A 24,625-nucleotide genomic window follows, 5' to 3' on the forward strand; every position below is an offset into this window, starting at 1 on the left:
TTCACTCGTGCATTTATTTACTTTGAAACTCTACAATAATACTACTAAAACTAACCCCAGCCCAGCTTATTGTTATATTTCTCTTCATATCTCCTCATTGGAGTGATTAGAACATTCTTTACCCCAGGCAAAGGTCCTTTGCAGATATGTTTCCCTTTCCTTTTCCATTCTCTTTTTGGCCCTCTTCCACATCTGAGCATTGACAGATATATCCCTTTGTTCAGAAAAAAGTATATTTTTGTTTAGGTGTTTAATTGGACACATAAAACTATCTGAAGGGCTGCACATGGTCTGAGAAATGAATCTGCTGCCACTTTTTGGGAGCCTGCAGATCTTGGCTTGAGAGATTAGAATGCCCCTGTTTTTAATCTATGAAATCCTAAGAAAGTGCTGCACAGGCCTATCTCTGACCCTGTTGCCTTCCTCTCTCTCTCCCTCTTTCTCTCTGTTGTCAGGTTGTTGCTGAAACCCTGGTGAGTGCCTGCCATTTTTGTTGTTTGACACTTTATTCAGGACTCATGGGGTGGACTCACACAACAGTGCCTTCCAAATCACAGGGAGGTTTTTTAAAGCGACCACTTGTGCACTGTCAAAAATGAGGACGTGACTTCGCACAAAATGTGCACTGGTATTTTATATGTACATATAGATGCAAAATTGCTGAAGTTTTTAATAGAAGTTCAATACATCTTGCCATAGTGGGAAGGACTGTGGCCAGGTGAGTTATGTGCAGACTCACATAGCTGTCCAGCTGCTAACGGCTAATGGGCACCTTCAATGCTCCTCCTGCTTTCCTTTGGGGGGGGGGGCTCTTTACCTTTTAAGTAGGCTTGTGTTGGACAGCTCCTAAAACAGCAAACTGTCCTTTGGCAGCCCTTCAAAGGGAGGAATGTCTTCTGCTTAGAGTTGGGCACATGGCCACTCAGAGGTTTGCCAAACCCATCTTAGCCCATATCTCACTGGCTGTTGGGCCTGCCCTACTGCCTGTATTCATCTGGATCTCCCAACCAAAGATAACCTGAAAACATTCCCTTACAGTAGTGGGGGAGGATAAATTATTTTAAAATCTACTGTTGGCTTGTTTAGGCCTCACTTCTCGCCTGCAAAACTGGGAAGGCAAGGGAGGGGGAATGCTTCTTAAATTACCCAGAGAGGAGCAGAGAATGTCAAAAGTTTGCATAATGACCATTAACTGCACAGGGAGGATAATTAAAGGCAATTGGGGAAATTGTTAAGAGACCTGGTAAGTGTTCCAAAACATAAGAGTGCCATTAGATGTGCTGTACATTTCTCATTACATATGAAGCACATGGGGAGATGAATTGTCATTGCAGTGTTGCATGTATTTATTGTCAAAGGGCAGTTTCACACAACCTTTTTGGTGTTTGGGAAGAAATGGTTGCTCTTTCTGTGTGTTAATGTCCCACAGGTGGCGATGCAAAATGTGACCTCCTTTTTTACCTGTTGTGGCCAAATTTTTAAAAACCAGCTGAGTTGTCCGTTTAGGGGTAGGAAAAGATGTTAGAGTTACATATAGCTTAGAGGTGTTCATAAGCTTCTCAAGGGTGAGGGGTGTCTTCTGTTATAGACCCATTAGGCCTGGAGTGGGGAAGTGGATCTGGCTGGCTTGCCACATCTCCCCCACCACTACAGGCCAAGTTTGACAAGTCAATCACCTGACATCATAATCCCATGTGGGCAAAGGCACATTGCTTTGCAAACCCCCAACAATAAGTGGATTGTCAAGGCTTGCAAAGTGCCCTGCATGGGACTTTTCAGGTATCCCGATCAACTACAATCCCCCTCTTAGCCCACCTGCATCTTTTTACCTGCCCCACATTTAATGTCCTATATGCCTCCCTGTGTAGGGCCAATATGTGGCTTAACCAAAACAGCCTTGCAAGCCAAATGGAGAGGCCTGTCAGAGCCAGAGGTTATGCACCACACCACTGCATTAGACCCTAATGATTAGGGAGTGTCTCTCAGTTATAGTCACATGGGACCTTTTGGAGCCTGATGGTGATCTCTCACTGGATCAGCTCAAATGGCAATATGTTTAGTACATATGGGGAGAGAATCCTACTTAGGCAGACTTCTGCTTGTTGCCAGACTTCTCATAATAGTCACGGAAGCTTTTGCTGAGCTGCTTTCACAATCTTTGCTGCCATATTAATGGAGGAATACATAGCAACCTTCTTACAGGAATGCAATAGCATATAGACTCTCAGGAATCAACAAAGAAAATATTTCACTAGCCTGAATCCTTTGCTGTTCTTCCCCATCCCTTCAATCTTCTTTGGTTTCACAGAAATTGTCCGATGTTTCCGGTGATGATTCGACATCTCTGGAGACACGCTTCATGACCATCTTGTGTACGCAGAGCTACCCCCAGCTCCGGAGAGGTAAATACGGAGGGAGTGGTGTGTTTGTTGAATGTTGCGGAGCCTGTGCCTAGCTGTGGACTCATTGACCTGACCTTTCTCAGGCTGCATTATTGTAGTTTGGAAAAGGGCAGCTATTACCTCCTCAGGGACTTTGAAGGAAAGAGGCTGCTGATGCAATTGTTGTGCTACAAAAAAGAAAGAAAGAAATTCTCCTTTAGCTCAAAAACACCTGCTCCTCTGATGGAATTCAGGGTTAGGAGGTTCATTTCACCAACTGTACTTTTCTGTAGAACACCTTGATATTTGATACTTCCCTGTGACAGCACCTAATCGCCCTTGAACATACTTCCCCTTGCCCTGTGGAACGCCCTCCCACCAGATGTCAAAGAGAAAAATAACTACCAGACTTTTAGAAGACATCTGAAGGCAGCCCTGTTTTAATGTTTAATAGATTATTGTATTTTAATATTCTATTGGAAGCCGCCCAGAGTGGCTGGGGAAACCCAGCCAGATGGGCGAGGTATAAATAATAAATTATTATTATTATCTAGAAGTGGACCAAGGGTATAGCAGTTTTATGGCCCTGCTGTTGCCAGTCCCATTGCTCACTGAGGACAGTTGGCTTGTTCCCTAGCTTAGCTTTTAGGTCAGTCCAAAGCCGTAGGGGATTCTGATTTCTTATTCTCTACCCTCGATACTTGTAGTCTTCCAGGAGTTTGTTAAGATGACGAACCATGACGTGGCACATGCCATCAACAAGCGGATGTCTGGAGATGTGCGCGACGCCTTTTTAGCCATTGGTGAGTGTGTCTTGCACAGGCATTAAAAAAAAGAGCCTTGTGCTTTCCTTGCACATTGAATGTGGACTTTAGCAAACTTTTCCCTGCTGAACTTGCTCTTGCAACTAGTCCACCTCAACAGTCAACCAGATTTTTATAATATTCCTGAGATGAAGGCCTTAGTTAAATTTCCTGTTGTATTCCACTTGCAAAATGGTACTTGTAATTTTATGTTGTGAACCGCCCTGAGATCTATGGGTATAGGGCAGTATACAAATTTAATAAATAAAAATATTAAAAATAAAATATTTCACAGAATTCAGCTATTCCGTTGAATGGTATTAATGTCTAAGAGAGGCTATATGGGCAATTTGTTATGTATCCAGTGGGAACTTAGCTATTGGCCTGTTGGGGAAGGGGTGGTAGGTGGGATGCCTCCTAACCAGCTGAAATCTTAGGTTGGCGTACAATGCACCATTCCCAACATTTGTCTGCATGTTTTCAGTCTCTATTTGAGAGCTAGAAACTTGCTCTTGGTGATTGCTGTGCAGATTTCAAACACCTACATCTGAGACTTGGCTGTTAGATAGAATCAGTGAATAGAATCTCACTGACATCATAACCCTTGGCATAGCTTAGCAGTATGTCATATAGGTCTTAGAGGCTTCAAGCGCACTCTCTCTTTATCAGTGACTTTCTGCTTGGTTGCAGTATGTTGATTCCCTCAGGCTGGCTGACCTGCCTGAAATCTTGTTCTCCTGAACAGACTAACAGGAAATGGCTGTCACCCACTGCGAGCTTTGCCACCACTGAGCTTGAATGTGGCTTCTTCAATGGCTGCTTCTCTAGTTGTCTTGTAGCATGTCAGTGGGCCTGTTGAATTCACTGCAGACCCAGAGATCTCCTCCAGTGGTGTCCAGAGAAGGACGCTGGATAGACAAGAAGCCTGGAGAACAGTCATGAGAGAAGCAACACCTGTTGGATGCATTGCCCCTTGCTGCAGAGTTAAAACATTTTGCAACATCCTTGCACACTTAAATTTTGCAATTCCCTTACAGAGCAGGAAGTGGCTACCCAACCATCCATATGGCTTTCCTCCTACTGCAAACAACAGAATCATATGCAGTTTTTTAATTAAAAAAAATACTGTATTTATGGTTTTTTTCTTTAATGGAGAAGAGGCAACCACACTATACATTTATAGCCCTCTGCTTGCAAACCTGGGCTCTGGAAACCTATATCCATCTGTGATTGACCCAGACATGAACCATTTCCCCCACCCTGTCAACCAAATTTGGACATTCAATATAGTAATTTGGGGAGGGTGCTTTCCAAGAGCTGTCTTTTCCTCTCCACTCCTTTCTTTCTACACACAAACTAAAAATGCAACCTGAGACACCGTAGCTCTTTAAAAACATGGGTGTGGGGGTTGACTGAGATGGGGCTTCCTGTTCAATATTTTCATGTTGCACTGCTCTTTTCTTTCAAGTGCGGAGTGTCAAGAACAAGCAAGCTTTCTTTGCCGACAAGCTGTACAAGTCCATGAAGGTAAAATCTACACTCCCTTTGCTGTTTTGATTCTCACCAGGGAAGGAAAGGCTAGATCAGTAGCTTTTTAATTACGATAATAATCACCTGATTGCAAAGGAGGAGCTTGGGGTGGTTTCCTGAACAGGCCTGCTTTTGAGAAGGCCAGGGATGGCTAATTCCTGCTTGTGATTCACTGAAACAATCAAGAGGTCCCTTAAGCAAATAGTGTGTTGCTTGTGTGAAGGGAGTCAGTGAAACAGAGAATTTGTCAGTGAAACAGATGTGGCGATGAGAGTCACGGTGCTCAACCCCAAGGCTTGCATCATTCTCCCATTTCAAATCTAGAGCTTTGATTTAAAGAGTTTGAGGGGGAGTGGCAGCAACAACTGAGTGAACCAGCTACCTGAGACGGCACTGGTATGTGCCTAGCACCAGCTCGTCTCTCAATGCTGATGTGCATTAGCAGAACAGAGCATGAAGCTCCCATTCTACCATCTGCCAAGTATCACTGTAAACAAAAGCACTCTACCTCTGGTTGATAGAGCTTGTTGCCATCTTTTTAAAATATTTTGCTGATAGCAATGTGCGGGAAAGTCCCCTCACTTCCTGCCCTTGCTCTCTCTTCTTTTCTTTTCTTTTTTTTTAAAAAAATTCTTACTGGTTTTTCGATCTCCCAAGGGTGCTGGCACAGACGACCGAACTCTTATCAGGATTATTGTCTCAAGGAGTGAAATTGATCTGCTCAACATCCGGCGTGAATTTTGGGATATCTATGACAAATCTCTCTATCACATGATCGAGGTAATGAGAGGTTCTGGCTTTTGCCAGCACAAATGTGCCTGTTTGTGTGCAGTGAGCTGTGCTGACCTTTATGATTTGTTTCATGTACATCTTCGACTGGTTGTGTACTCACAGCAGCCTGTTCATACCAGGTGAATGTTCCACCCAAGCATATACAAACTGTCTGCATAGGTGGCAAAAAGAATGTGCAGTCATAGTAAGACTGCTTCACACCATTAGAATTTCCTCCATAGAGATGTGTCTTCCTGTAAGAACAACCGTAGACTAAAATTTTACATGTATGAGCATATGTGCTTTACCGCAATAGCATCTAATCAGACAGCTGCTATGAGTAGCAGGTGCCTGATCAATGTGCTTGTACACTTCCAAAATTACCTGGGCTTTTTCCTAGACAGAGAATGAGCAAAACTGTAACCTTCAAAAGCAGCCCTTCAGGTTTCTTTGAAGAATAACTCATCAGCAAACAACATTAAGGAGATGCTAAAGGAAATATAACATCCACATTAAGAAATGGTATCATTTTATGCCATCTTAATAGTTACGGCTTATGCGAAAGAATCCTAGTAGTTTGGGTCTTTTCCGGCACAAAGTAATGATAGTTAAATCCATTTAAAGGCTGCAGTGTAGATACATCAAAAGACACATGTTGGAATTGCCTTTAAAAGATCATTTTTAAGTTTCTATATCCTCTGATTTACCAGTGAAGCTGATCACTTGTAGACATTTCTGGTTTTCATTTTGTCTTCCTTTCTTTTTGCAGAAGGACACCTCTGGAGATTACTGCAAAGCCTTGCTAGCCATTTGTGGGGAAGAAAAGTAACCAGCAGGTGACTCTTGTGGAAGCTCGTCCTCATGTCTGTGCCGGCGTCACTCACATATGTGTAGCCTAGATATATCACTGTTGCTTTTAGAAGCATCAGGGGATGTTTGGGATCCACTGAGAAGATTCACATTGTCTGGGAGGGGGGGGGGGGAAGATATTGCAGAAGAGCTTGACACTGCAAACAACAAAGACCACGGGGATTGCTCAGTCCAGTGGGTGGGGGAGTTGTCTAAACTGGTGCAAAACTAAGTAATGTACACAAGTCCAATGAAGTAGCACTGTAATAGGTATTTAAAACCAAAGAAATAAAATGTTACACGTTGCTGGCCACCGGAAGGCTCTGGTCTGCTTTTTCCCTCTTCTGTTGTAAGAAGAGAACCTGTAAACAAGAGACACTAGTTCTCAGTAAGGTGCTGGGCGTGCAAAAAGCTCTCACTCACATAGTTCCTATGTAGCAGTTCACAGCTGTGTAGTCACAAGTGATGACCCTCTCTTGAGTTAGGCAACTGCCTGACATAACACAAAATGAATGGTATTTGGGGCCTAGTTCACTTACACTGGAATTCAGAGAAACCTGAAGGCAATATGGCTCTTCTCCACTTTTGAGTCTCCAAAGCAGGCATCCCCAAACTTCGGCCCTCCAGATGTTTTGGACTACAATTCCCATCTTCCCCAACCACTGGTCCTGTTAGCTAGGGATCATGGGAGTTGTAGGCCAAAACATCTGGAGGGCCGCAGTTTGGGGATGCCTGCTCCAAAGTTTAGTGTGGCAGAGATGAGACCTTACCTGTCTCCGAAGCCTGGAGAAGAGAAGAGCTCCGCCCCCATCAGCTTGCAGTGGGCCAATTGGTATGTTTCATTATTAGTGCCTCTCCAGTTAGATTCTGTGTGTCAGGGATGGCCAGGGAATAATAGTGACAGACCCTCACAGAACTGTCATCATAAATAAGAACTGTATATTTTACATACCCACATTTAAACGGTTGCTTTTAATGAGGCCGTTCTAAGCACCAGTAAACATATTTTGCTTGTGTGAGTTCAGTTCCCTCAAGCAAGTACCGTAGCTGGCAGGGCTCTCATTTAGCAACAAGATAAGCATGATATTCAAGTTACTCGATAAAACAGCAAATGTACTGGAGCTTTCCAAAGCTAGGAAGAGTCAACAAAGAGGCTTGTAAGTGGCTTGCTGGTTATTTTATTTATTCTGGCCTGACGCCCAACTGTAGAATCACTCACAACATGACCTCAGTTTCCACCAGAAACTATAAGCTTGAAATATTTGTTCTTGCACATGAGGATTTTCCCCAAGCTGCATGCATAATAATATATTCAGCTCATCCTTATAGATTTCCGGTTTTTCATTTGGGCAGGCTTACTTATGACCATGTGAAGGCCCAATGTGGAAGACACTTGTTTGTGAAGGTCTCTAAATCTGCTTGCAAGAACAACTGGGGGATCACAGGCCTCTCACTGAACTAAGGGGGCTGGAACCATGGGCCAAGATGGTGCTCTCGCTCACTTCTACCTCAGCTTCCTAGACTGAGGTGGTCCAGAAAGGGGACCATACACCACTCTCCTCCCAAACACACTCCCTCCCCCCATTTTATTCTCACAACAACTCTTTGAGGTGGGTTAGGCTGAAAGACCATGATTGGCGCACAGTCAACAACTTAGCTCCGTGGCAGTGTGGAGATTTGAACCTGGGTCTCCCTAGTCCACGTTTGACGCACCTAACTTAAGAGACACATGGTACTGAATTTGTGGGGAGTTAAAAATGTTTAGTCATTTTGATTCATCCATCTTGAGCGTATCATACTGTTGAATAAAAGGTTTGTTCCAGTTGTCTGTTCCTCACACAGCTTTCCCCCCTCAGCTAAGCTCCGATATGAGAAGGGTCTTTCCTAGGAGAAAAAAAACAGTGAGGGGCTACAGAGGGAAGGTAACAATGGGGAAAGGGCCTGCATTCCTCATCCACATGCCTCTTTTGTTGCTAAAATGTGACTACCTCTAAGCCCCTCACCTCTATAATTGGGCCCTTTCTATATTATTTCACATGGATCTGTTGCCTGAACCCTTTGTCTCATTGGAAGCAGTTGTCGTCGATGTCAAAAGTGACAATTGGGGTTATTGCTCACGACTTCCCCAAATTGTGATCTGGCCATGGCTTTCTCAGCAGTGGCCCTGTTGCTTTGGAGGTGCAGTCTCCATCCCTTGCAAAGTTTTAATACTACCTCCTTTCAGTGCCTGGGTTTTCCGGGTTGCTCTGTTGCCTTATTAATTAGATTAATCCATGCAATGATTTTATTTTTAAAAAAAAAATGTAAAAATTTTCATTACAGCAGAATTTATTTTGTGCAGAATATTTCTCGGGAAGCGGGGTATACATTTATTAAATAAACATTTCAAATCCTGTGTTCTCAGAATGGACCGTTTCCTGCAACAAAGGAAACAAAGTGGTCCATGAGGAATGAAGGCCTCTCCCACTCACTCAGTCACAGCACATTTGAATCCAAAGATGTTTAAATAATGGAAACTTATTTCTTACAACATTCTGGGAAAGACCACCTAACAGCTGCATATATAACTGATTTAGGGACCACATCTGAGCTGTAGTAGGCTGCCAGCTGGCTGTCTCTTGAGTTAGAAATGGAGCGATGTTTTTTCTGCCCCCACCCCCAGCCCTATCAAATATGAATTGAGGTGTGGTGAAAACATGTTGCTCCTAAGGAATGTTTTGGTAGGGTTGTGTGTGCAAGAAAGGCAAAGCTGACAGCCCACATTTTCACATTCAAAGGTCCCTGTCCTCAAGAAAAGATCAATGTTCTGCTATAGTGAGGTGCCAGTTCCTCTTTGCTGGTTGTATCTCTAGTGTCTAGTCCCTTCTTTTCCCCAGCTCCTGCCTCCGCTAAGGGCTGTGCTGTGTCGAAGCGACGCAACAGGAAAGAATGTGTTAGTGTTTAGGAGAAATGAGGACAGCAAATAATATATTTTAAGGAAGGCAAGGGAAAACGGAAGTCATGAGAAAACAATACCCTAAATAGTTCCCACAGGAAAAAACCACCGTTGCTAAAGGTTACAGGTTCACAGTCGTTGCATGTCCTCGTCTCAAATTGGGCAGCCCAGATAAAACTTCCAGGAAAAGCTAAATTATTATTTGTGTGTTGCAACATTTAAAACAAAACAAAAACCCCACCAACTATAATTCTTCTCTTCATGCTGCATCCAGATGTCTGGAGCATTATCCTCCCTGAGTCAGCGGGCAACAATATTTCACATCAGTTTGACCACTAGCAGACTCTAGAAGGAATGTTTGCTATAGGGCAGGAATGGGGAAGCTGCCACCCTCCATATGGTGTTGGACAACAACTCCACCTCCACCCCCCCACCCCCCGCCGCCCATAGGCCAAGCTTGCTGGGATTGGAAACTGATTTGCCAGAGGAAGAAATAGCTGGAACCAGTGCTTCCCCCCCCAAAAAAAAAATGTTTAAGGGTACTCTCATTTTCCTACTCATATTGAAATACTGCTCCTCAACGAGGCAAAACTTCGATTCACAAAATGTTTAGGGGTATTCATCCCCCCAGAAAAAAAGCACTGGGCCTGGAACATAAGTAAACAAGTGGCACTCTTGGAACTTGGGTGTTGCAAAAGTACTTCCAACGTTGCAGGATACGGCATGTCCTTTTAAGTATATGCTAGTCATGCCTTCTGGTTTTTCTTCCTCCTCACCTGTCTCGAGTTCTGCCGCCATCTGTATCAAGCTGCAGATTGTGTAAATATCAGCTCTGATTAGAAAAACCTGGGAGTTATCTTAGCATCTTATTATTTGATGAGAGCAAACGAAACATACAATCCTCACAAGATAACGTCATCTTTGCACAGGAGCCGAAACATAGCAAAGAGCTGCTGGGTAACAGGCATTGTTTTGGAATCTTACTACAAGAGATTTGTCACCTAGTCATGCCGGGGGTGGGAGCAGGGGTGGGGGGTTAAACTGCTATTTTTAAGGTGTTCAAGACACATCTCTTGCCTGTAGGGTTTTTACTACCGGTATGTATGAACCTGCTCACCCTGGCAAATGCATTCCAGCCACTGAATATACCTGCTCAGCCCAGAGGGCTTCATCTCTCATGCCTTGATGATACCAAGCAATAGGTCATAAATAAGCCAGATTCCGAAAGTGTGCGAGCTGAGCCACATTACCGAGTTGAATTCAATTAGAAAGAAAGGGATTGTTAGGGGGAAGCATGTCTAGCTAATAAGTATTTAGACGGCGTGGGGGAGAAGATAGAGGTCCTGTGCCTTTAATGCTTGTGTAGAAGAAACGAGAACTTCATCCGGTGTTGCTCCCATGACAAACAGCACTGGCTGAAATCCTCTCTCCTGTACAGCTATTCAAGGTCCTTCTCCATTCCTTTACCTGGCCCCTCTAATAATGGCTGCTGCATGGACACCCTACATTTAAAGTATCGTAATTCCTCTAAGGCACAAATAAAAATTATTAAAAAATCTTTCATAAAATTTACGTTGGATGCTAAAAATTACTTTTAATTTATCTACAGGGTGGTGCAATACCCAAGCCAATAGACTTTTTGTTATATGAATTAATTTAACAAGTCCAGAATACACTTTTTTAAAAGAAGAAGATCTGCGTAGGCCCAAACCTTCTTTTCTGGTTAATTTGAATTCTGTCATGTCATGAACCACATCCCAAGATTCCTATGTACATCAGGAAGCACCCATAGAGTCATAGAATAGTTGAGCTGGAAGAAACCACAAGGATCATCTAGTCCAAACCTCTGCAATGCAGGAATATTTCACCCATTTTGCATGTGAAACAGGTGTGCTCAATTGGCTTGCCACACATTGCTTGTGGGTCATCATCTGCAAGCCTTTCAGGCCTATACCATGCAGATTGAGAGACATTTTAACAGGCCCTAAATCAGGGGCATCCTGTCCTAATAAATACGGTAAAAGAAGTTGAGGTGCAAAGCCAGTGAGGGGTGGGGCCTGAGGACAGAAGGCATGGCTGGGGAAAGTCATGGTGGGTCAAATCTGACCCCCATCCATTAAGTTCCATACCCCTTCCTTAAGTTGAGGATGGGTTGTTCTAATCAATAACTAAACCTGTGCAATTTAAGAAAGAAAAGAAAAAACAACATGATGCTATAGGGAGACATTGCAATAGAGAGCTGGCTTATACCGAATCAGGCTATTCCTATCTGCTCCAGTTGGCAATAATTCCATGAGATATTTGGCAGATAGATGCCTTCTCCAGTTCTGCTGTCTGAAACACTTTTACCTGGAAATGTCAGTGGTTGAAATGGGGACCATTTTCTGCCACCCAGCTATGTCCCCACAATGTCATGATGGCAACATAAGCGACTATGCCTGTGCAAGTAGTGAGGATTTGGGAGCTTTAGGGAGATGAATTTTCTCAATTCATCTATGTTTCTCCAGAAAACAAGAGTAAGGTTTCCTGCAGAAATGTCCAAATGGAATGGTTAATCTGTGGTAGCCATAAGATTTTGCATAGGTGGTTCCTCTCAAGCAGGTCTGGTAGTGACGTTGCCTTTAGTGCTTTAGGTTCTGATTTCTCCATTCTTCTCTTCCCCTGGACTTTTAATACCGCTTTCGCCTACCCCAGTGGTACTCTTTGCATTCCCCTGAGCCACTAGACACCTTCTGTAAGTTCACAAGAATCAGTTGTATTGGACCTGTTCAGAATGCACTCAGATTAACCCAAGTACATGATTTGCATATCTCTGTGTTCTGGAAATCCCCTTCTCTTGACCAAAACTTCCTCGCTAGGCTCAGAAGGCGTCATCATTTTGTTTCACTGCTTTCTTTCAAACCAGAGCAACCAAACAGAGCAAACTGAAGGGGTAAACAAAACCCACTCCTGATGTGAACTGGCAGGCAGTGCAAACAGCTTTCTTCTTGACTTTGTGGGTTCAGCCCCTTTTTCCTTTTTAGTTACCTAACATCCATCCTGTCCTGCAGAAGACAGGCTTTTCTTTCCAAAATCAAACTGATTACGAAGGATGTTAATGCTTCATTCCATGGTGGTGGTGGTGGTAGCATTATGACAAATTTGTGCCTTCTTTTGAGTTGTGAATTTCTCGCTATATATAATAAAAATGTAAGAATGTCATCACGCAAGTCCCATTGGAAGATTTCTAGTGCCACATCACAATCCTGGATTTGCATGAGGTCAGGGCGGGATTGGGGAGCAAATGCGAAGGCAGGTTATACTACAGCAGTGGTCATGGCATGAGAGTGAGAAGGGAGAAACACTGAGAGGGGGAAAGTGGTGGTTATAAAGGTTTGAGTAAAGTATGAATGGACAAAACTGCGAAGAAAATGGCAATTGTAAGCAAAGACATAGGTTTCAACAAAGTACTTTGGAATACTTCAGGGATCTACATCCTCCATCTCTTTCACATGAAACAACTGAGGATGAAAACCTATATTTGTAATGAACTGCACCATTTTGAAGAGAGTAAACTTCAGGCTCTGGTACCAGTGTCCATGTTAAGTCTGGTGGTTGTATTATTGTGGGTGAGGAGTTGTTTAAGATTGGGTGGCTGTCTGTAGGCAATGAAAAGTCTTCCTGCTAGAGCTTGAGAAAGAGAACTGTCATTGTCTAAAGAGTGGGGAAAATTTAAACTTATCTTAAAGACCATTGTAAACAGTTAAAATTGTTAGTAGGATTGGAATACCACTTGTAGTTTAATGGTGAATTTTGGATACAATGAAGAGATAAAAGATTTGGATTATTAAGAAAGATGCGGGAGGAAATGATTAATAACAGGACGCACAAAGGGGAGAAGGAAAGTCCAAGAGATTCCTTGGGATCTTGTTTTTATGTTGTATGTTGGACATGTGACTGTAAAATTTCAATCTGAAAAACCAAATAAACATTTTTTGAAAAAAGAAAAGAAAAAGAAGTCAGGCATTTGTGGGTAAATCTGTCCAGCTAATAATTTATCAGAGGCTGGAAGCATCTGTAGCAACGTGGTATACCCACACTTGCCACTTTTGAGGAACTGACTGCATTTTGGTAATTCAATCTTGCGCTGCCATGTGCACATGTGTGTGGGGAAACTGACATGCACACAGAAATACATCTGCAAGAATATGCTCACTGCTGAAAAGAATTTTACTCTGGATTGTGCATATATAGGGTGGCCTGCTTTGCATTGTCAAAGGCACACGTACCCCAACATGAGGACAAAAATAGACACAAATATGCATATGCTATTTCATATGTACACTTGCACATTTAGAAATCATTCCATAATTTAAATAGAAAAGTGGCCTTTTCAATTTGCTGTCCAGGTGCTAACCGTTGATGAGCATCTTCAAGGCTCCTGCTCTCCCTTCTTATATGTTTTTTTTTAAAGAAAGACTTCAGCAGGACAGCCCTTCAAGCAGAGAATGGTTTCAAAGACTTACTTCCTGACAGCCTTTCAAAGAGAGCAGTGTCATCTGTAAAGGTTGACACACATGGGCACCCTAGCTATAAAGCAATACTGCTGTGTTATCCACCAGCAGACTTTATGCTGTAAAGCAGGCATCCCCAAACTTCGGCTCTCCAGATGTTTTGGACTACAATTCCCATCATCCCTGACCACTGGTCCTGTTAGCTAAGGATCATGGGAGTTGTAGGCCAAAACATCTGGAGGGCCGCAGTTTGGGGATGCCTGCTGTAAAGCAAAGGTGTGAAACCTCTTGGAAGTTGTTGGACCTGACTGTCTGGGGGGCTAATGGGAGCTGCAGTCCAACCACATCTGGAGGATCAAGCTTCCCCATGAGATCTGAACATGCCTGGGTTGCTGTCTACACTCTATGAGCACTGCTCTTAATCTTCAGACACTGGCTGCAAAAGGTAGATCCTGACTTTGTGGGTTGAATGCCGAGCCAATGTCCCTACTTTTCTCAAAGACTTTATATGCTGTGATTTGACAGAGGCCAAAGACTGTAACAGCAGAAAAATCATTTAATTATGGGAAGCCTCTTCTAATATTGAGATGCAAAGGGGTGGGGGACAAATGGTTTTTTCTTTTCTTCCTTTTTCCATCCTTCCTAGCGCCCTTTTTTTTTTTCTGACCCTTCATTTCATGGATTTCCATTTTTCCCAATTGCCACCTGTCAGCCACATGGAATGACGGCAGAATACAAGTCAGGTGGCAACCCTGGAGCCTCAGGCCCTAAAATGATTGTGGCTTGGACTCATCTGTGACTGGATCTCCGAACTTCTTTTTTAAAACAGCAACAGGCTTTTGACCAGAGGCACTGAGGAAGGGTTTGATCCTTTCTCTTCCTGCCATTTCCATGACATAAATCCTTCCCCTATTTTCTCCACTGGGAGGCTTGATGGCTTTATTTCCCCATCACTTTCCTTATCACAAAAAGTCTGGTCTTTGGGGGAAGTGGGGCTTTTGTGTGTGTGTGACCTCCCTATCAGCTGTAACTGATAGGGTATGTGATTGAATCTCACCCCTCAAATATTTGCAGTCTGGATGCACCCTCGGTCATGGATCTCCCATGTCACACTGTAATGTTAACAAAATTAAAATGGTAGTCATTTCTATATTCCAAAGGATTTGGAATACCTGGTTATAGAGGCCTATCAATCATGCAGACTTTCCTCAGGAACAATAAAACAGCTTTGTGGTTAGAATACGTAGCCCTTTAAGGAATGTGGCATGGAATAATAGTCTTTCCAAAACTGAATCACATTTTTCCTCAGTGGATTATTCACTGAATGGTGACGTACTTCAGCATACCCCTCTGGGCTAGAGGGGAGCCCTTTAAATTACTTTTGGATCCTCTTCAAAAACCACCGAAGAAGAGCTGTCTATGGCCTCCGCTGGGGAATTCCCCATCTCCTAAGCTAAAAGTAAGCTTAGGCGTGCCTTCTTCCTCACATTCGATTAAAGCACCCCGAAAGGATCTTTTGGACCCCCCTCTCTTACTTATCTGAGTGAGTAGTCAAAGAAGACATTTTAACTCCTTATTTTGGACATGGTGGGAGTTTGGGAGGGAGTTACGGAGCTTGTGGTATATAGCTCAGAATTTGATCACAAGAAGCTGAAATCTCTCTCTACTCCCTGCTGGCTCCCTACTCCCAGCTCGTGAGTTAGAAGAACGTATACTGTTGGTTCTTTGCCTCTGACCTAGTATAGGAAGCACATCATATGAGAGTCCATGTTTATAGAACAGACTATCTGGAAGGTGGTGAAATGTCCTTCATTTGAGGTTTTTAAGCAACGGTTGGGTGCCCATCTCTCATGGATGCTTTAGTTGAGATTCCTGCGTTGTAGGATGTTGGACTAGGTGACCACCGGGGTACCTTCCGACTCTACAGTTCTGTGATTCTATGAACAAACCAATGTTTATTTGAGCAGCCTTGGTCAAACTGGCCAGCTGGTCAGCTAATGAGAAGGGTTTTTTCTGTCTACTTTTCCTATGGCACAAGCATGGGGAATAAAAAGAGAATCTTGATAATCACTGGGCTTGGAATAAAAGGAAGAGAAGAGAAGAGATTTACTGGTGGGTCTAGAAAACACCTTAGCTCTGAGAAATGCAAGAGGAACTCATTAATTCATGTATCAGAGTTGAAGGCTCCCCAAACGGGAGCTTAAAGAAGCACCTACCTCCATAGTTTCCAGTCCGTGCTTTGAAGATCTGCCCTCTTCATGCAGCCATTAGTGGAAGGTAGCCTTTGGAAATCCTACATCAAGCTTCTTGGTGGTGTCCCTCACCTATAGCACTGTCCTTCCTGACTGAGATTTGGTGGTCTTTCCACATTTGTAATGTTAACATAAAATATATTCAGCTCACCAGTACAGTAGTTCCCTACACTTTTCAGTATAATTTATTATCCTCTGAATTGCATTTTAAAGTTTGTTACTGATTGGAATTTCTGTTACTTTTTTATGTTATTTGTATATCGTTTTAAGATTGCTATGATATGTCCTGCACTCTGGCAAGAAGGGCAAGGTAAAAGAACTGTGCGGGGAACCTACCCACACCAGCATCAACCCAGCACTGAACATTATTAATGATAAGCAACATCTCCTGCTCTGACAGGAAAAAAGGATCCAAATGGTGGAGAAGAACTTAGAGCAGTATTGCTGTATTGTGTTTTTAATATTTGGTTGGGAGCCGCCCAGAGTGGCTGGAGAAACCCATCCAGATGGGCGGGGTATAAATAATAATAATATATTATTATTATTATTATTATTATTATTATTATTATTATTATTATTAGCCAAGAGGACAGACTCCTCTTCCTCCTGCTATTTCCATTGACCAGGTAGGTTGTGTATGTGCGTATGAGAAAAAGGTTGATTTTCTAATACAAGTACTGTTTTTCAAAAACCCAACCACGCCCCATTTCTCACCACCATTTTTCATGACTTCTATCTCTTCTATGCATATAATTTAGAAGCTGGGCGCTCCTCAGGTGACCACATGCCATGCAGCAGCAGGGCAGGGCTCCTGCACCTCAAGTGGGTTGTGCAAATGAGGAAAGTTCTTTGGAACCACTTTCCCAATCCCTGCAGCACATGATAAAGCAGCACCGCCAAAATTCCTTCTTCTATTCAACTCTTAAAGGTGCAGAAGCTCCCTTCTCTCTACAGCCAGGCACATACAGGCAGATTTTTAAAAAAGAGATAATGGCCAGCATATTATCTACCACCACCACCACCACCCCCCCCCCAGCTACATCTGGTTGCAATGCTGCTTTTGGACCGGGGCTAGTGAAAACCTTGCTCAAAAGCTAAAAGTGTGTCTGGGACACTGCTAGCTCAAAGGCAGCCCTGCCAAGCCTGTGAGAACCATCTTATTACACCTCTGTTATAGGCCTAGATAAAAAACCCTTGCAGCAAGGCTCACCCCAAGGGCACCCCCATTTTATTTCATGCTCATTTTGGAAGAGGGATCCTGTGGAATCTGGAAGCTTGCTTAATTTCATTTTTAACCACTAGTGTACTGTAGTATAAACACTGACAACTGGGAAACACTGGCCTGCGAGAGCAGCCTTTACCAAAGGTGCCATGGGCTTTGAAGACGCTCGAACTCAGGATGAAGGGGAGAAACGTGCTAAGAGGAAGGCACGCTTGGCAAACCCTCACCGTGATCAACTCCCACCCGGAAACCAATGTCCCCACTGTGGAAGGAGGTGTGGATCCAGAATTGGCCTCCAGTCACTTACAGACTTACTTTTAAAACCGTGTTTATGGGAGTGACTGCCAAAGAAGAAGACTACTGGTGGCCCTCATGCTCTGCAATTCCCCTAATAAAGATTGAAGAAAAATCTCATGGAGACTTCTTTCATTGGGTCAAGTAAAGCTTTGTTTTTAAAAAGGAAACAGACTATTTTATATAGAGAACTTCCATGGAATCCCCCGAACACCACATGGGGGAGGACAGGCAATTGCACAGCTTGCTTATTATTATTATTATTATTATTATTATTATTATTATTATTATTATTATTATTTCTGCACCGTTTTATATTTTTAAGGAGGGAAAAAAATCACAAAGCAGTTTACAACCTGCATTAAAACGATATTTTAAAAAAACCAATTCCAGAAGAAAACATTGCACAAGAAAGTCAAATGAAAGCCCAAAGTCAGCATCCTGCGGGATTAGGCTAGAAAGCGACCTGCCTATCAATTGCCCTTGTCGGCGATGCCAGCTGAGTTCGCCGGCCCGCCCGCGCGGGCTTTCCCCTTGCCCCGCCGCTTCCTTTCTTCGGGCTCGCGGCTCCCTTCGCTCTCTTGAGGTTTTTCGAGACGCCGTGCGCGCGCGCGGTGGCGGTGGGAGGAAGCAGCCCTCTGATTAGCCGCTCGGCTTATCAATCACGCGCCGGGGGAATTCCAGAGTGGGCGGTCCTTCTGACTCACGCTTCCTTCCTCAGCCGCCCGGAGAGAGAGAGAGAGGAAGCTGAGCGCGAGAGCCGAGGGGGGAGGGCGGGGGGAAAGGGGAGATGCCCGCGGCTCACATCCCACTAGATCCGGGAGCTGACTGGGTCCCCGTCGCAGGATCTCCCGCAGGTAGGATTGGAGCATCCATTACCCCAAGCCAGCCTCATTTCTTCTTTCCTACGGGCAAAGAAACGGTCCCCCTCTTCCTTCCTTCCTTGTCTCTGTGGGGAACAGAAGGGATGCTTTGCACTTAAGGTCGGATGGGATGGATCCTTAGCAACGGGCTTGTGTTGTTTTCTTGAGAGGCGGGGACCAGCCCTGCCTACCTTAAGAACGGAAGCCCCGCTCCCTAAAGCGGGGAGGTCAGGGGTTGAAGTTCTATAAAAGTTGAAACCCCATTTCTCCCAGTGCCTGGTGGATTCTATGTTCTGTGGGAAGAGTTGTTTGCAACGTTAACAGCAGGACGCAAGCACAAGTGGCTCATGCTGAAGGCAAGGTTTCATAAACGCACCTGTGTGATGTTTGTATCTCCATTGGAGTTATCAACAGGCAAGCTGTCACACTCCATAGTGCTGGATAACAAACGCGATTTTAGCTCAGGGGTTGCCCCTGTTTTGTTTAATTGACTGAAGGGTTTCTTTCTTTCAAGGCTCTCCACAGTGGCAGTAACTCAGAATGCTTCTCAGGTCATGTTCGCAGGATAGTGATTGTTAAAAGGAGGTCAGATCCAGGGTCAGATTTAGGTTTGGTGAGGCCCTAAACTACTGAAGCTAATGGGGCCCTTTATATGCCCAGCTGTCCTTTGTCAACAACGAATTGTCGCTGTTTTTTGTGTTGAATATATGGTAATTTATGGACCTAATAGGTCTCTAAAGCCATTTGCACATAACAAAATATGTATTTTATTGAAGTAATTGTTGAACTGAAATACAATTAAGAAGTAGTATGTTAATAGTGAAATACAATTAAGAAGTAGTATTTTAATAGTGAAATAATTACAGTATCAAACTCTAACTTAAAATGATTTTTTATTCATAACAAACTTAATAATGCAAACACATTGGCATTGGGCAATAACAAAAGTTCCTTTAGAAACACAATTTACAAAGACTCATAATCTAGTCTCTAGAAACTTGCTATAACATGAAATAATAATAGGTGTAAATATATGATGCAAACTACTAATAATTATAAATAGCAAAATGTAGGCACCCTATATATAGAAATGAGCAAACCAGTGATATTTTAGGGGGCAGGCTAGCAGGCAGGGGCCCATTACTTACATCATAGGAGCCTACACAACACAAAACATTGTTGCTGTATGTAGGTTTTATTTTATTTGTTTTTTATCTTATATTTAGGAAATGTACATCCAGTTTTTTCCCCTTTAAATTTCTTGGGCTATAGCTTGTTTAGCTTATATGTAAATCTGGCACTGGTCATATATTTTGCTTTAATGAGGCTACAGTTTTCTATGTGGGGGTAAGCACCATTGAATTCAGTTGGATTAACTTCTGAGTGGTCATGCCTTGGGTTGTGCTGAGAAAAACACGTTCGGGTTTAAAGATTGTTCCAGACTGCGATTCCACATAAATAAGTAAAATTACTTACTGATTTGCTGAGTGTTGCTCGTGCATTATGTTATTAATGGATTTTTAGTCTGTCCTTAATGAAGGCACATCAATATAAGCACTGAATCACAATGCTATGCAATAACGACCTGTTATTATAAGATTAAAAGACATCACAGGATGGCTCAGGTGGTTAGAGCATAGTGCTGATAACCAGTGGCAAGCGGTGACATTTTTCATCAGGGCCAGAGGTGCCAGCTTGTGAGGGCAATGGGTGATGTCGTGCACGTGACCTCCTGGGCTTTGGGAATGAGGCGACAGGCTTTAATATTTTAATTTACTCGGGACATTTAAGGGACTAACCTAGTACCCCTAGTCCATTGACCACATGCCATTGCTGATAACCATGGTTGCAGGTTCAATCCCCACATGGGACAGCTGCGTATTCCTGCATGGTAGGGGGTTGGACTGGATCAGGGGTCCCCAGACTTACCGCGCAGTGGGCCGGTGCCCGCCGCGCCGACCGCGCGGCGGGCCGGAGGACAGGGGAGTGCGCGCGCAGCGGGCCGGAGGGCGGGGGAGTGCGCGCCCGTGCGCATGCGCACACGCACACGGGCGGGGGGAAAATCGCCGAAAATCGCTTGTGCGCATGCGTATGGGCCTCCCCCGACCCGGAAGTGCATCGGAAATGACCTCTTCTGGGTCGGGAGAGGCCCATACGCATGCGCAAAATGGATTTTCGGCGATTTTTTGCCCATTTTTCTGATCGTCGCCGCGCCGCGCGCTGTAAGAGCGGGCGGCGGCAGCGGGCAGCGGGGGTCGCCGCGGGCCGGATTGGGAGGCCGATTGGGCCGCATCCGGCCCGGGGGCCGTAGTTTGGGGACCCCTGGACTGGATGATCCTCAGGATCCCTTCCATTGTAGAATTGAAATTCTACAAGTCTATGATTCTATGAACACGAAGAAAACATGATTAAGACTACAATACACTGTTGCACTACTAGTATAAACCAAATATGTTCTTCATAGAGTTGACTAGCTGTATTACAACTTAGAAACACCAAGACCCTGATCAAACAGATATGTTTTCAATGCTCAAAGGTATGGTGCCAACCATACCCCTAAGGCGTTCCAAAGAGTGGGTGTGTCACCATGGCCACATAACTAATAACACCAGATGGGGACACAAGGAAGAGCCTCCTTGGAAGATCTCAATGCACAGGGAGGTGCTCATTCAAATTTTTAGGTCCTGGGTTATGACACCTATGGCCCAATCCTGTTCCTGTAGCCTCCACTGATTAGGATTGTAGCCTTAACTTTATGTATTTATTTCTGTCCTACCTAACTCCCGAAGAGCTCTGGCTGATATGCAGAGTGTTGTACAATCTTGTCTTGTCTTCTCAGCAATTCTATGAGGTAGGCTAGACTGAAAGATAGTGGCTACCTAGTGAGCTTCTTGGGTGAGCAGGGAATTGAAGCTATCACTATGGCTATCACACTACTCTGGCTTTTTATATCACTTTTGTGTTCTTCAGCTACTTTTCTTTTTCAAAATAGCGAAAGGAGGTATTATCCATGTTTTGCAGTTGGGGAAAATGAAGCCAAGGTTTAGTGGTTTCACTTTGTACATGATAGTGACTCTAAAGCTGCAGGTCTATGCATGCTTATTTGAGTACCGGTAAATGATCCTGTGTGACTTATGCCTGAATACAGTTGTACACCTCGGTGTACGAACACCTCGGTTTGCGAACAGTTCGGGTTATGAACTGCGCAAACCCGGAAGTGTTGTCGCCGCGCGTGCATGCGCAGAAGCGGCACGCGCGGTCTGCACATGCGCAAAACGCGAAAATCGCGCTTTGCGCATGTGCAAAATGGCGCTTCGGGTCACGTTCGGTTTACGAACTATTTGGGTTACGAACTGCGATCCGTTCCGGATCGTGTTCGTAACCCGAGGTATTACTGTATGTGCATGAAATTGGATTGCAACCTTGTATTTGGTTTGCAAGCCCAAATAATGGCACATGGTTCATTGTCAGTAACTTTAAATGAAACAGGAATCAAAAGAAAATGAGTGTTGTTAACATATGTCTGGTTCCAAACAATACCTTTCTACTCTTGAGAAAGAGTAGGCATGCCCTTCTAAAAATTTTAACTATGTATTGGCTAGTTGACTGATGAAAAAAGAAAGGATAAATAAAGGATAGAAATGATTCTCACCAGCTATTTGCCCTAATTCCAATAGCTGATACATGCTGAGGTATTTTGGCCAGCAGAATTTGTAAATATTGTTTAAAAAATTAGATGCCCCCATAGTGTCTACTCTCCTTTTCTAATTGCTACTGAAATACACCAAAATGGAATAAAGGTATTTCCACTTAAACTTTTCCAATGAGAAATTTGCTGAAGTGGTCTTCCAGCAGGGCACAAGCACATTTTGTAAATATTCTGGGCATTGTGAATGGATATTTAGCTGTTTTTTTAAATAGACCATTAAAAACAAACAAGCCCATAGATCAGTTGTGTATCACGTGAAGCTGATACAGAATTGCAGTGTGCAGAAAGTAGCAAGTCAGAAAATGCCTTTACAAATGTCTGATAACATTTTGCTTATTAATCTAATATTCTGTTTATAAAATAGAAGCTGTTTTTGTGGATGTGTTTGCTTCGATTCTGGAACATAGAACCAGTTGTTTCTTCCTATAGATCTTTAGCAATATGAGCAATCTCAGGGACACACATTCCCCCAAGCTATGTTTGTTCTTGGCACTTATGTTGCACAGATGACCAAACGCTACCACAGTAATAATGTAATACTGTGTTGAAATTCTGGTGATGAGTAAGCAATCCCAATGATGGCATTATTATGGTAGATTACATATGTCAATGTTGTTAGTCTCCTCCAGCAATGCTGTTGGTTGTGTGAATTGCCTAGTCTTCCCAAACTTGAATGGTTTGGTATTCCTGCATTTTTTCAGGTAATCAGAATGTTACATGAGTAGTTACTCTGGCCATGTAGCAGATGGAATTTTGGCTATTGAATTATGAATCTATACTTTCTTGTAAGCAAAGCTGGCTTCATAGTTTCTCCTCTTGCGAATGAAATAATCTTGGAAGGTTTCACTTCAAGGTAGCATTCTGATGGAGATATCCTGAGTTTCTAAGCTGTAGCATTCATGAAGGTAAAACCTAGCTTTGTTACATGCAGGCATGTGCTTAGTGAACCCAAGAGAAAAGGGAAGTGTGTTATTGTTGCTTCTAGGCTCTTGTCAGTAATAGCTATTGTCTCAATGAATATATGTGTATCTATGTGTTTTCCATCAGTTTCTCAATGAATATATGTGTGGAACATATGTGGAGCTCATGTGATTCTAAGTGATGTATATAATATTTAGTGACTTCAGAAAGTCTAATAAGGGGGTGGTAGTGTTTAAATGGTTAATTGAAGTTTATTTTGCCTGCAGCAAACTTGGAGGATCTATATTGACAATTACCAACAGAATTTGTATATTGCAAGTTGCACAGAGTTGGAGAGGGCTAAATGTGATGCTTATAAATGTGTGAAGAGAGGTGCTAATTTTAATACTATTATGGTGTGTTTGCTAAGTTGATCAGAACTTGTGGTCTTGCTGGCTGTTTCTATTCTGTTTGACACAAAAAGGATTGGGTACCTGACAGGCTCTTTTTCTTTTACCCATGTGGTTTTCTGTTTGTAGATTTTCTGTTTGAGGACCTATGGCCCTCCAGATGTTGCTGAACTGCTACTGCCATCTTCACTGACCATTTGCCATGCTTGCTGGCACTGATGTGGGTTATAGTTCAGGAACATCTGGAGAGCCACAATTTCTGCAGTCTGGTTTAGAATCTATTGCATCGGGACCTAAACTTTGGGGAAGTGCTTAATGCAATTTTGTGTTTCTCTGCGACATTTTTCTGAACTTTGTGTTTTATTAGGGATGTCTGATAAACAAAATTCTAAAGCCAAGCAGTGTTAGAAACTGGGATAGAAAAACTAGGAGCCAAATGTCTTCTGGGACATGAGTTGTGGGCGCCAAAACAGAATGTCTAGTCGCCATGGGGGAGGGGGCAGCAACACTTTTCATTTATTATTTTGATAAGCATGAACTAATACACAATTTACATAAATGACACATTGTTGACATGTTGCTAATATCACATTTTAGCAGAAATTGTTAATACATGTTTAAAAACATTAGTACCATACTTCAGTTTTCAAAACACTCTACTCTTTATTGTTAAACTCCTTTACATACTCCTTAACATATACTCTGAGGCTTCAAAGCACATACATTTCAGTAATCCTTGAGTGTCTTCCAGGCACAAAAAAATGGCATCCAGACTTTTTGAGGTGCTCACAAATCGAGAATAGGCGCAAAATGTGCCTGGCGCCCTGCTAATTTCAAACCCGGAAGCCATGGGAAGCTGCAGTTCCTATTGAAAGTTTGTGAATGTGTTTCTCTCTAACTACAATCTCTTTAGTAAAATTAAAATTGTTCTCTGAATTGTGTTTTGCTCTCTCTGTGTGTAAATAGAAGAATCGCTTTTGTTTTTCATGATCTATTGTTACCAGATGGAACAGAGATGAGTTGCAAGTTTAATTCTAAAAAGACTTGACAGGTCCTGCCCACATTTGATGCTCTGAAGCACATGGAGTTTTGCTATGTTTGTGTGCGTAGGCATGTGGGTTTTTCAATGCAAAGGTCAGTGTACCTTCTTTCAGGTTGAGCAAGGCATGACTTGTAGGAGGAAGGAAGCATGTTGCCAACTGCTGCAGTTGCG

The 24,625-nt window shown here is 43.2% G+C and overlaps 2 protein-coding genes across 9 annotated transcripts in view; both read left to right on the top strand.

The window, feature by feature from the left end:
* ANXA6 (annexin A6) overlaps positions 1–6,647 on the top strand; it is a 37,727-nt gene extending 31,080 nt beyond the window's left edge. Inside the window, exons 21-26 of one of the 2 annotated variants that reach the window (XM_035105693.2) lie at positions 456–473; positions 2,309–2,402; positions 3,089–3,184; positions 4,653–4,711; positions 5,372–5,494; positions 6,255–6,647. In XM_035105693.2, the coding sequence (XP_034961584.1) occupies positions 456–473; positions 2,309–2,402; positions 3,089–3,184; positions 4,653–4,711; positions 5,372–5,494; positions 6,255–6,314 (450 nt within the window). In that variant the 3' untranslated portion in view covers positions 6,315–6,647. The remainder of the gene's footprint in view (positions 1–455; positions 474–2,308; positions 2,403–3,088; positions 3,185–4,652; positions 4,712–5,371; positions 5,495–6,254) is intronic. The other variant, XM_035105694.2, reaches the window with a different exon arrangement.
* Positions 6,648–15,281: 8,634 nt separating this feature from the next.
* The window catches only part of TNIP1 (TNFAIP3 interacting protein 1), a 53,925-nt gene continuing 44,581 nt past the window's right edge, over positions 15,282–24,625 (top strand). For 6 of the 7 annotated variants that reach the window (XM_035105682.2, XM_060271632.1, XM_035105689.2 and 3 more), the window contains exon 1: positions 18,263–18,387. The gene's annotated coding sequence lies outside the window, so the exon portion shown is untranslated. Of the gene's footprint in view, positions 15,306–18,262; positions 18,388–24,625 lie in introns of those variants that run through there. The other variant, XM_035105686.2, reaches the window with a different exon arrangement.

This window comes from Zootoca vivipara, chromosome 2 (assembly GCF_963506605.1).
Source record: "Zootoca vivipara chromosome 2, rZooViv1.1, whole genome shotgun sequence".
Lineage (NCBI taxonomy): Eukaryota > Metazoa > Chordata > Lepidosauria > Squamata > Lacertidae > Zootoca > Zootoca vivipara.